At 42.5% G+C, this 13,791-nt stretch overlaps 1 protein-coding gene across 2 annotated transcripts in view; it reads right to left on the bottom strand.

Moving 5' to 3' along the window:
* Positions 1-13,791, bottom strand: part of LOC124796464 (valine--tRNA ligase) — a 208,629-nt gene that overhangs the window by 34,083 nt on the left and 160,755 nt on the right. For both annotated transcript variants that reach the window (XM_047260688.1, XM_047260689.1), the window contains exon 16: positions 5,333-5,447. In XM_047260688.1, coding sequence (XP_047116644.1) covers positions 5,333-5,447 — 115 coding nt within the window. The remainder of the gene's footprint in view (positions 1-5,332; positions 5,448-13,791) is intronic.

The raw sequence follows: 13,791 nt of genomic DNA, 5'->3' as shown, positions 1-13,791 counted from the left end.
TAAAAATGTTGGTATCTATTTAAGGATGACTGAATCCTTCCCAACCCAGAATAAACACAAGCAGTCATATTTATAATGTGAGAGATTTCCTCAAAATGTGCTCGTACTCCTGCGATTCGTACCCCTGCAATTCATCAAGGACTTTTATAGTAAAGCACATCACTTGCAATAATTACTGCCAAATTTTCCTGGAATGAGGTGCAAGGAAGATGCTTCTCTGTTCTCAAGGAGGTGCTAATGACAAGAATGACAAGACAGAATTTCACACCAATGCTTGCAGTTATGGGACAGGAGCAGCTCTAGCGCACATTCAGGAAGGTACTGAGATGTGATAGCTTGGTCTTCCAGGATACTTTCCAAATCCAAGGTGAACTACCCTACAACTGAGGAAGTGTGCTTTGCAGTTGTTTGAGCCATCAAAAAGTTCCAGCCGTATTTATATGGGGAACTATTCACCAATGCAATGGACCACTATTCTTTGTGTTGGCTGCCTAGCCTGAAGAATCTGTTGGGTTGATTAGTAAGAGGGATATTGAGACTTCAGGAGTATATCATGGTAGTATATAAAAGCAGATAGTGCACTGCTGAAAATTATTAATGGAAGACTGTAGGAGCAGAACTATCATGCAATGGGGCGCAAACTGTTGCTTGCTATTCTAAATTACATACGGCCAGCTATTCTGAAGTATTTCCATCATGATTCAACATTTGGTCACTTGCGATTATTGACGATTCTAGACCAGAAACAGATCCATGCACCATTGTTCAGATCTCTCTGATCTAATATATACTACGTGAGCCACTGTAATGCATACCAGCAATGGAAGCCAAGCACATGTTGCAATTACCTCTGGCGCATCTGATACCAATTTTCTCTTGAACATCTCCATTCCACTGGACTGCATCGACCTCCTGGGGAGGTTTCCAAAGTCGGCAAATGACACCTGATCGATAATAGTCTGCACTGGCTACCTCAGCTGCTATGCTGCCACCAAAGCTGTGCCAAATGCCAAAGTTCTGTAAATCTCAATATTCCTTGAAGAAGACATCCTTCCGAAGCATGGAGCACCCTATGTGATGATCTGTGACTGAGGAAATGTTTCCCACTCAAGACTAGTATCAGAGGTAATTTCATGTTGCGACATCACCCATGGGATAATAACTGCCTACTACCCACAAATAAATTACGTCACAGAAAGTTTTAATAAGATGTTGGCAGATATACTCTCGATGTATGTTGATTTCCAACAAAGAGACTGGTATACAATCTGCTCATTGTGACATTCACATGTAACACAGCAACGTAAGACATTACAGACATCACACCATCCTTTCTTATCCGCAGTTGCGAGAACGAAAAGACTGTGGATACACTATTTCCGTTTAAGTCAGGTGACACACAGAATAACCACATGGAACATGTCATCAGTAGAAGTGAAGAACCAAGACAGCTACATACAGTCCCCTGATACCGTGGATAACTTACTAAAATGCTTCACTGGACCATATGGTATCTTTTGTCATTTGTCGAATGTCATATACAAAGACAAGCATTATAGCCCTTCATTACGAAGACAAAAGTGCAGAGACTGTCAAGTGTCCACTACATGTAGTGTGACTACAATTGTGAGGTGCAGATCAGTGATGGGTTTCTCATCCAAGGAAACTGAATGCTCGCTCAACATCCGTGAAACTTCGATGAGAGGAGCTACTGTCAATTCTCATCATGCAAAGATCCTCCAGTGCTGTCATACCAAGGATCACTGACAAAATATGGATGTTATAGTTTGCTCCAGGAGAGGAAGCAATGCCATGAGCTGTGCTGCATGCAATCTGGAGTAGCAGTTAGTATTGCTGGCTGGTATGCTGCAGGTTACCAATTCAAATCCCATCACTAGCAAATATCCATTGATTAATATTTATCATTTTTAGAAAGTTCTCAAAATTTCTTTATGTTTTTATTGTTTGCTTATTCTGGAATATTTACTGTTTGTATAAATAGCAGCACTTTATGTCCAGCATACAGTTCTGTACTGTCTGTATGCTGGAATACATAATAAATGTACTTTCAGTGCTAGGTGTTGTACTTCACTGAGGGCTCTGCTTTCAGATTTGGACACGATTGTGATTACAACGTGAAAATATTAACAAATAAGTTACATCAGCTGTAGATATTATCTTTAATGATTACCTTAATATTTTATTCTAAATCATTCTGAGGTATCTTTCTAGTTCCTATTTCAATATCCATGACAAACTGCTAGGTTTCCATTATATACCACTAACATTACCTGAAGCAGTCACCCTCATCCAATGTTGTTGTTGATGTTGTTTTCCTCATTGTCGTCTTTTTCTTCAGTCCAAAGAAAGGTTTGATGCAGCTCTCTGCAACACCTATTTGATGGAGACCTGTTCATCTCTGCATAACTACTGCAACCTACTTTGATTTGAACCTGCTTACTGTATTCAAGCCTTGGTATCCCTCTACAATTTGTACCCCCACTCTCCCCAATACTGAACTGATAATTCCCCGAAGCCTCCGCAGGACGTGTCCTATCATTGGATCTCTTCTTTTGGTTGAGTTGTGTCATAAATTTATAATTTTCCTCTAATTCGATTCAATACTTCCTCATAAGTTATTTAATCCACACATCTAATCTTTATCATTCTTCTGTGGCACCACACTTCAAAAGTTTCTATTATCTTCTAGTCAGTATTGTTTATCTTCCTCGCACCACCTCTGCAATAGGCCATATTCTAGAGAAACACTTCAAAGGGGAGGGGGGGAATTATCCTAATATTCAAATTTATATTCGATGTTAAGAAATTTCTCTTTTACAGAAATGCTTTCCTTGCTGGTCTCAGTCTACTCTTTACATTCTTCTTGCTTTGGCTAACATCAGTTGTTTTACTGCCCAAATACCAAAACCCGTCTGCTACTTTTTGTGTCGCATTTCATAATTTAATTCCTCTACTATATTTCATCACCCTTGTTTAATGTTCGTCGATATTATTCTTATAACCTCTCTCTGATAGAAGCTAATCTGCCGCATTGGTTTTTTCAAAGTCCTTTGCCATCTCTGAGAGGATTAAAATGTCATTGGCAAACCTCATACTTATTATTTATTTTCTCTGAACATTTATTCTGTTTCCAAACTTCTCCTCAGTTCTCTTTACTGCTTGCTCAATGTACATACTGAGTAACATTATCAGGAATAGGCTGCTACTCAGTCTCACTCTCTTATCACTACTGCTTCCCTTTCAAAGCAAAGTCTGGTTTCTAAACAAGTTGTGAATCACTTTTCGTTCCCCGTATTTTATATCTGCTACCTTTACAATTTCAGAGTGTAATCCAGTTAATACTGTCAAAATCTGTCTCTAAATCTTAAAATGCTCTAAAGGTAAGTTTGCCTTTCTTTCAAGTGACCAAAATAATTCAAAAGTTAACCGCCTGATGTCACTGTCTAATTGGCACAATATTTTGGCAAGTCACCACATTGCCGCACGTATCTACTCCCACCCTCCCTCCAATCTGACATTCCGTACACAATACGCAGCCAGGTGTGGGTGTCTTTCTAGCTTCCCCTCTCCCTCTTCTTCATCGCCGAGCTGCTCCTTCAAATTCTCACACTCAAGGATGCTTGCTGGAAGCATCTTTGCTGTTGCTCTGGCTATCCCTCAAGTCAGTTCATTGTGGGATGTCTGCTTCCACTTCTTAATCAGACTCGATGCAGGTTCCCAAACTTTACTAAGGATGTAGCCACTATCAGAATTGACTAGTAGTCTCTTTATTCAAATCTTGATAGAGTATTTAATGATGCAGTCCCAGAAGTTAGACACCTGAGTCACAACCTCTGTTTGTTAGCAATTCATTCTGTGTAATTCTGATAGGCAATGTTCCGTCACTACTGACTTGTTACACTGTTGCAATCCGGTCTGCTGCTGGTGTTCTTGGCAACGATCTTCAACAGTATGCACTGTTTCACCTATGTAAATCGTGCCACATTGGCAGGGGATCTGATGGAACCCAGATTTTCATAGTCCAAGATAATTCTTGGCACTACCAAGGAGTGCCAGTGTTTTAGCTGGTAGGCAGAAGATACGTCTTCAGTTGATGTTTCTAAGAATTTGACTATGTTTCTGGATAATGTGCCACAAAATGGCATAAATGCAGTGGCCACGTCCTCCTAAGGTGGTTCTTCTGTTTCTGCCAGTTGTACAGTCGATGTAGATGTAGAGCCTCCAAATCTGCCAATCCGTGCAGCAGTTTTTCTGTAACACTGTTCTCTGATGTTTAATTTCTTGGTTGAGGCTCATATTGTCTGAGAGGGTGGGAGCCCTTTGTCCCAACGTTTTGAGTCCGCCATTTCTATGTGCTGGGTGGCGGCAGCAGTCCACATGTAAGTATAGGTTGATGTGCATCTTCTTACAGTACATTCTGTGGCCAATGTGCCATTCGCTTTCCCTCTTACCAGGACATCAAGAAAGAGGAGCCCTCAAGTCACTTCAAATTCCATGGTAAAAGTGATTTCTGGTGTATGGAATTGAGATGTATGAAGAAATCCTTCAGCTTGTCTCTCCCATGGGACCTGATGAAGGTGTTACTTGCATAATGGAGGAAACAGGTAGGTTTTCACAGGACTGATTCCAGGGCTTCCTACACAAAATGTTTCGTATAATGTTGTCAATAATTTGTGAAAGTGGACTACCTACAGCTACTTCTTTCGTCTGCTCATAGTAACAACAGTGCATGTTGGACACTAACATCTGGCCCTTCATCTGTGTACTACTTCATTGTGAATCACACTGAGAGAATTAGAAGAATCAGACTATATTACCCATTACTAGACTGTTCCTTTCATTTTTTATGAATGTAATTGACTATTATTCCAAGACTGTGTAACATTCAAGGGTGAATTTTTCAGTTTGCTAGCACTGGCAATTGTTTACAGCTCTCTACAAGATTGAGTTCACCTTCAATACTGCAACACACGTACTTCAGAAATATCTGTAGTATGCTGCCTGAGCTCCTACACTTAAAAACACTGAGATGTTTACCATCTGTTTCTGCTTTGGCAGGTATATTGTAACCCCATGATTGCAGTACAAAGAGCTTTTATAAAAATCACTTTCTGTACAAGTTGTATCCAAACAAGGGGCATATGCTCACCCACAGTATCTTTATGAACCCCAAAAGGTAGAGATGCTAGAAGCACAACATTATATACTTTTTTAACATTAGCACAAACAATAAACTTTAATAATTTACAATAATATATATCTCAGTACTGTACTCTAAATTATCCTACAAAAATGTGATTATTTAAAGTACCTTCTGTTTTAACCTTGTTGGGCAGAGTATAGTCGGATCGTGTTGACCTCACTATGTGTATAATTTTCTGTATAAACTCAACCTCGGACTCCACCTCAAAATTTCTCCAAGGACACTGCCACAAAAAAGAAGTTCCCCTTCACTTACCATCAATTGAAACATAGAAAAAAAGTCACATTTGAAAACACCAGAGATTCAATTTACTTAATTGTTATTCATGGAAATAAAAGTTAAGAGCCTGCAAAATTCCAGGATAGATAAATTAAGCTGATGAGCAGATCCATCTTACTCAAAATGAAGCGTCAACTGAACCTATATTCAGTGACAGGAAAAAATTGTTTAATTTTATCGCCAATTTTGATGCCGCCCCCCCCCCCCCCCCCCACCTAAATCGACGTTTTTTTTGCTAGATTTATTGTTCTTGTGCAAATTAGTTAATACTTTTGCCAAATTCATTATTATTGGCCAAAATTAGTGTGGTTTTTTGTCAAATTCAGTGTATTTTTTGCCACATTTGGTATCTTTTCTGCTAAAGTCAGTATCATTCTTGCCAAACAGACCATAATTTTTATGTGTGTGTGTGTGTATATGTGTGTGTGTGTGTGTGTGTGTGTGTGTTTTAACGTATTCGTTCTCATTTTTTTGCCAAATCTGCTGCTACTCTTTCCCATATTTACTGCCCTGTTTTTCCTCAAATTAGGTTTTACTTTTTGCAAAATTTGGTGTTTATTTTTTGCCAAATTTGGTGTTTTCTTTGCCTTGTTTTGGTTAAATCGGGTGGCCTTTTTATGTAAAATTTAGTGTTTTTCCCAAATTTAATGTTGAATTTTGCCAAATTTGGCATTATTTTTTGCCTAATTCTGATACGTCTCTTTCAAATTTGGTCTAATTTTTTCCAAATTTGGTGTTATCACATCTTCTGTAAAATTCAGCGATTTTTTGTCAAATTTGATATCGTAATTTTGTTGACTTCTTTCTTTTTTGCCAAATTCCGTGTTTTTTTGCTCATTTCGGTGCTATTCCATCATCACAACAAAGATCGCGATGTCAGTTTAAAATCATACATGACCCTCAGCATTGAGAAGATTAGAAGTTAAAATGCTGTTTTAATATTCAATAATATATAGAAAAATTATAAATTTTGTGATATATTGTACAAATCACCAGTTTCACTAAAAACAGCGAATTTTGTATTATTTTTTGCACTACCATTTTCGCAAAATTTAGCTGTCTCTACCTATATGTTATTGTTATTCTCTTTTTTCCTGAGAATAGCAATTCAAATTTAGTCCAAACGTTGGCCAATTGAGGTTTTTTTATTACAACATCGTAGCACAATCAGGAGGATTGCAACACTGGTTATATGTATTTTCTATGTCTCAACATATAATTAAAATATGAGAATGAAGTTATTATTTTGTGAAAATTTAGCCAATTAGAGCAGCACTATGCCTATGTTACCAATAAACTGAGAGAGAGTAGCCAAATTCAAAGGAACAACAAACTTACTAGCAATTATTATTTTTTAGGCAGGTGAGTAATGTTTTTCAACAGACAGTTTGAAAGTTACATTGATGCTTGATACATACTATGCATAGTGGCTAGGGTTAGATCACAAATAAAACATTGGTAGTTCACAATGAACCAGCCTATCTATATAAAAGAGACTTAAGATTACTTATCATCAAACAAAATAATTCACTACGACATTGCTTAGTGAATGGTGCAAAAAGTAAAGTTATAAATACTAACAGAGAGATAGAGGGGCTGGCCAGTACTTACCTCAGCTCAGTACAGCCGATAGATACACATAAAACACATAAAACAGAACCGAAAATTTACGTTCCTAGCTTTCGGAACAAATGTTCCTTCATCGGGGAGGAGAGAGGGGAAAGAAAGGGAAGAAGGGAAAGGAGATTCAGTTACTCACAACCCAGGTTATGAAGCAACAGGGAAAGGAAAATAGGGAGGGTAGCAAGGATGGAGGCATGGTCGTCAGAGGGAAGCCAAAGATATTCTACTGTAAGTACTGTGCCAGCTTCAAACCAAAGAGGATGCATACAGAAGTAAAGAGGTATATAGTATAAAAATAAACACAACTATGTAGGATGAAAAGATGCGTGAATGGCTAAAGAGGAAAGGGAAAGAGGAGAAGACTGAAGAAAGAATGGGATGGGGGTTGTTTAACGTAGGTGCAGTCCAGGGGGATGGCGGGATGAAAGGATGTGTTGGAGTGCAAGTTCCCATCTCCACAGTTCAGAGGGACTGGTGTTGGGTGGGAGAAGCCAAATGGCACATACGGTGTAGCAGGTTCCTAGGTCCCTAGAATTATGCTGGAGGGCATGCTCCGCTACTGGGTATTGGGCATTTCCTAGGCGGACAGTTCGTCTGTGTCCGTTCATGCGCTCAGCCAGTTTAGTTGTTGTCATGCCGATGTAAAAGGCTGTGCAGTGCAGGCATGTCAGTTGATAAATGACATGTGTAATTTCACACGTGGCCCTGCCTTGAATTGTGTATGTTTTACCAGTAGCGGGGCTGGAGTAGGTGGTTGTGGGGGGATGCATGGGGCAGGTTTTGCAGCGGGGTCGGTTACAGGGGTAGGAACCGCTGGGTGGAGAAGGTAGTCTGGGGATATTGTAGGGTTTCACAAGGATGTTACGGAGGTTAAGGGCGCGACGAAAGGCAACTCTGGGTGGTGTGGGGAGAATTTTGTCAAGGGATGATCTCATTTCAGGGGTTGACTTGAGAAAGTCATATCCCTGGCGGAGTAATTTGTTGATGTTTTCGAGGCCAGGATAATATTGGGTGACAAGGGGGATGCTTCTGTGTGGTCTGGGGGTAGGAACATTGTTGTTGGATGGGGAGGAATGTATGGCTCGGGAAATCTGTTTGTGGACAAGGTCTGCAGGATAGTTGCGAGAGAGGAAAGCATTGGTCAGGTTATAGGTGTAATTGTTGAGGGATTCGTCACTGGAGCAGATACGTTTGCCACGAATACCTAGGCTGTAGGGAAGGGAGCGTTTGATGTGGAAAGGATGGCAGCTATCAAAGTGAAGGTACTGTTGTTTGTTTGTGGGTTTGATATGGACAGAGGTGTGGATGTGAGCTTCAACAAGATGAAGGTCAACATCCAGGAAGGTGGCTTGGGTTTTGGAGAAGGACCAACAACAATGTTCCTACCCCCAGACCACACAGAAGCATCCCCCTTGTCACCCAATATTATCCTGGCCTCGAAAACATCAACAAATTACTCCGCCAGGGATATGACTTTCTCAAGTCAACCCCTGAAATGAGATCATCCCTTGACAAAATTCTCCCCACACCACCCAGAGTTGCCTTTCGTTGCCCCCTTAACCTCCGTAACATCCTTGTTAAACCCTACAATATTCCCAGACTACCTTCTCCACCCAGCGGTTCCTACCCCTGTAACCGACCCCGCTGCAAAACCTGCCCCATGCATCCCCCCACAACCACCTACTCCAGCCCCGCTACTGGTAAAACACACACAATTCAAGGCAGGGCCACGTGTGAAATTACACATGTCATTTATCAACTGACATGCCTGCACTGCACAGCCTTTTACATCGGCATGACAACAACTAAACTGGCTGAGCGCATGAACGGACACAGACGAACTGTCCGCCTAGGAGATGCCCAATACCCAGTAGCGGAGCATGCCCTCCAGCATAATTCTAGGGACCTAGGAACCTGCTACACCGTATGTGCCATTTGGCTTCTCCCACCCAACACCAGTCCCTCTGAACTGCGGAGATGGGAACTTGCACTCCAACACATCCTTTCATCCCGCCATCCCCCTGGACTGAACCTACGTTAAACAACCCCAATCCCATTCACTCTTCTGTCTTCTCCTCTTTCCCTTTCCTCTTTAGCCATTCACGCATCTTTTCATCCTACATAGTTGTGTTTATCTTTATACTATATACCTCTTTACTTCTGTATGCATCCTCTTTGGTTTGAAGCTGGCACAGTACTTACAGTAGAATATCTTTGGCTTCCCTCTGACGACCATGCCTCCATCCTTGCTACCCTCCCTATTTTCCTTTCCCTGTTGCTTCATAACCTGGGTTGTGAGTAACTGAATCTCCTTTCCCTTCTTCCCTTTCTTTCCCCTCTCTCCTCCCCGATGAAGGAACATTTGTTCTGAAAGCTAGGAACGTAAATTTTCGGTTCTGTTTTATGTGTATCTATCGGCTGTACTGAGCTGAGGTAAGTACTGGCCAGCCCCTCTATCTCTTTGTTAGTATTTGTTTCACATCTCATATGAGATATTCCATTAATCATTTAGATCACCTATATGGTCCACATCCTTCATTGTTTTGTCCCTTTTGTTAGCTATCACTTACGTCTGTCATCTTAACACTTTCTCTTCTTCAGTGTTTTATATTTACATAAATAAATATTTTCGTCACCAACTGTGCTAGTTTCATCTTCCTCCTATTATCTTGTTCCGTTTATAGTCCTGTTCTCTTTTTTATTTATTGATTTATTTATTCAACATTCCATAGTTTTAACGTTCGTTATCCACTGTTTTCCAGCCAACAATCACTGCCAACAATCTCTTCCACACCTACCAGTATCATCCATTTCCGTCGATTTCTTGTTGCTGCCGATATTTTTGTGCCATTGGCTATCTTTCTCTGCCACAAGAAAATTTTTTGGGGCATTTCTGCGGCACGCGCGATCTCTTTTGCGGCACGCGCGATCTCTTTTGCGGCACGCGCGATCTCTTTTTCGCCACTCGCTATCTCTGTTTTTAAGCAACGTGTGTTCTTTTCCCCTGATCTGGACATACTTGCTTGGTCTGGTCAACTTTTTCCGTATTTTTCTTATTTAGTGGTCTTCCTTTGGTATTGAACGTTACCAACACAATTTCTTTCTTTCTCGTCCTTCCCTCCGTGTTTTATTCCTTCTTATGATTACTATTTCAACTTAAGTTATTTAATTTCCCTACCCACCAGTTACCCACTATGTACCCTAATCCTATACCACATTATTTACATTCATTCCAGAAACATGCATTCACCGTAGCCAAACTGCAATCCCACATACTTTTCCTCCGGTCCTGCTTAACCTTTGGAATTACCCCTAAAGGGCTTACCTTAAAAGTTCCCATCACCGGGTGCAATTCCTCCTTCCACCAGTCTCTCCTGGACTTCCAGAACCTTCAATCCTTAGCCCTTACCCAACTTGTCCTGAATCTCTACACTACTTCATGTAACCACCACTCCCAACAGCTCCTATCTCTCTTCAAAGTCCTCCACCTCTCAAACCCTTGCTTGGAGAACACACTCAGGAACATCATCCTAGAAGCCAGCTGCAAACTTGAGTTCCATGCCACACACCACCTGAAAAAACTATCCACAGTGCTAGTGCAGCACCTAAGAAGTGGGGTCCCTCTCCCTATCCCTCACAAACACCAACCACAACAGAACCTTCAACAAACCCCCATCATAGCCAACAAACCTAGCCTAGCCACCCTACTCAATCTCCCCATCCCAGCACATACCCCACACAGACCAAATCTCAACTATAACCACAGTCAAATGCCACATATCACCAGTCCCAGTTCAGTCCTAAACCTCTCATCCAGATCCCTTTCTCCTCTAGAGACATCTGTTCTATCAAAAGGCTTAATCTTTAGCCCCACGCCTAAATTCGACCACACTGCCCTGGTTAAAGATCTCCTCTCTTTCACCCGGAACCTCAACTGGAAATATCACTTTACTACCCAAACACAGCCCCCAAATACTAGACCCAGTGTTGAACCCTGTCTAGAACAGTTCCGACTGCCTTCTCAAAGGGATCCTCCCCCCCCCCCCCCCCCCCAAAACCATCCCTTGTCCCTTGCAGACATTTCAGGAATTCCTCACATCCAGTGTTGCCTCCCAGTCCTTCTTGAAGAACATCCCGACAACCCCCAACATCACCCCAGCTGAATCCCGTGCCATTAAGGAGCTGAAAATAGACCGCTCTATTGTCATCCTCCCAGCGGATAAAGGCTCCACAACTGTCGTACTTGACCGTGTGAAGTATGTGGCAGAAGGACTGCGTCAACTCTCCGACACCTCAACCTACAAAGCTGTTACCCAGGATCCCATTCCTTCCATCCAGACTGAGCTGCAAAAAATCCTAAAAATCCAAGGTCCCTCACAAGGCCTCACAATGGCTCCACCTGAGCCACGTACCCCTACCTTCTACCTATTACCCAAAATCCACAAAGAGAACCATCCTGGCCGTCCCATTGTAGCAGGCTTCAAAGCCCCAACCGAAAGTATCTCAGCTCTGGTAGACCAGCACCTCCAACCTATCACCCGCAGACTCCCATCCTACATCAAAGACACAAACCACTTCCTAGAACGCCTCAAATCCATTCCCACTCCTCTCCCACCTGAAACCTTTCTTGTCACCATAGATGCTACATCCCTTTACACAAACATCCTACATACCCATGGTCTCTCTGCCCTTGAGCACTACCTCTCCCAACACCCACCCGAAGATCTTCCAAAAACCTCGTTCCCTATCACACTTACCAACTTCATCCTCACCCATAATTACTTCACTTTTGAAGGCCAGACCTACAAACAAATCAGGGGAACGGCCATGGGAACCAGGATGGCTCCGTCCTATGCCAACCTCTTCATGGGCCGCATGGAGGAGGCTTTCCTGAAGACCCAACAGCTGCTTCCCCTGGCCTGGTATAGGTTTATAGATGACATCTTTGTGGTCTGGACTCATGGTGAAGAAACACTCCTTAATTTCCTCCATAACCTCAATTCCTTTTCGAATCTGAATTTCACCTGGTCCTTCTCCAAAACCCAAGCCACCTTCCTGGATGTTGACCTTCATCTTGTTGAAGCTCACATCCACACCTCTGTCCATATCAAACCCACAAACAAACAACAGTACCTTCACTTTGATAGCTGCCATCCTTTCCACATCAAACGCTCCCTTCCCTACAGCCTAGGTATTCGTGGCAAACGTATCTGCTCCAGTGACGAATCCCTCAACAATTACACCTATAACCTGACCAATGCTTTCCTCTCTCGCAACTATCCTGCAGACCTTGTCCACAAACAGATTTCCCGAGCAATACACTCCTCCCCATCCAACAACAATGTTCCTACCCCCAGACCACACAGAAGCATCCCCCTTGTCACCCAATATTATCCTGGCCTCGAAAACATCAACAAATTACTCCGCCAGGGATATGACTTTCTCAAGTCAACCCCTGAAATGAGATCATCCCTTGACAAAATTCTCCCCACACCACCCAGAGTTGCCTTTCGTCGCCCCCTTAACCTCCGTAACATCCTTGTGAAACCCTACAATATCCCCAGACTACCTTCTCCACCCAGCGGTTCCTACCCCTGTAACCGACCCCGCTGCAAAACCTGCCCCATGCATCCCCCCACAACCACCTACTCCAGCCCCGTTACTGGTAAAACATACACAATTCAAGGCAGGGCCACGTGTGAAACTACACATGTCATTTATCAACTGACATGCCTGCACTGCACAGCCTTTTACATCGGCATGACAACAACTAAACTGGCTGAGCGCATGAACGGACACAGACGACCTGTCCGCCTAGGAGATGCCCAATACCCAGTAGCGGAGCATGCCCTCCAGCATAATTCTAGGGACCTAGGAACCTGCTACACCGTATGTGCCATTTGGCTTCTCCCACCCAACACCAGTCCCTCTGAACTGCGGAGATGGGAACTTGCACTCCAACACATCCTTTCATCCCGCCATCCCCCTGGACTGAACCTACGTTAAACAACCCCCATCCCATTCACTCTTCAGTCTTCTCCTCTTTCCCTTTCCTCTTTAGCCATTCACGCATCTTTTCATCCTACATAGTTGTGTTTATTTTTATACTATATACCTCTTTACTTCTGTATGCATCCTCTTTGGTTTGAAGCTGGCACAGTACTTACAGTAGAATATCTTTGGCTTCCCTCTGACAACCATGCCTCCATCCTTGCTACCCTCCCTATTTTCCTTTCCCTGTTGCTTCATAACCTGGGTTGTGAGTAACTGAATCTCCTTTCCCTTCTTCCCTTTCTTTCCCCTCTCTCCTCCCCGATGAAGGAACATTTGTTACGAAAGCTAGGAATGTAAATTTTCGGTTCTGTTTTATGTGTTTTATGTGTATCTATCGGCTGTACTGAGCTGAGGTAAGTACTGGCCAGCCCCTCTATCTCTTTGTTAGTATTTGTTTCACATCTCATATGAGATATTCCATTAATCATTTAAAAAGTAAAGTTAATCATTCATCATGTGTGTATGTAACACTGAACAGCTGGCAGGCACAAGCTACACTGTCCCAGCTGGCTACATTGTTCTAACCCTCCAGCCCATCTGGGGTGAGGTAATGTGTTGGGTGGAGTGGATCACAGAAGAAAGGATGTGGGGTGGGTGACAGAGTGGTGGAG

Source organism: Schistocerca piceifrons, chromosome 4 (genome assembly GCF_021461385.2).
Source record: "Schistocerca piceifrons isolate TAMUIC-IGC-003096 chromosome 4, iqSchPice1.1, whole genome shotgun sequence".
Lineage (NCBI taxonomy): Eukaryota > Metazoa > Arthropoda > Insecta > Orthoptera > Acrididae > Schistocerca > Schistocerca piceifrons.
The sequence above is the reverse complement of the archived record's forward strand: the minus strand, read 5'-3'. Positions and strand labels throughout refer to the sequence as shown.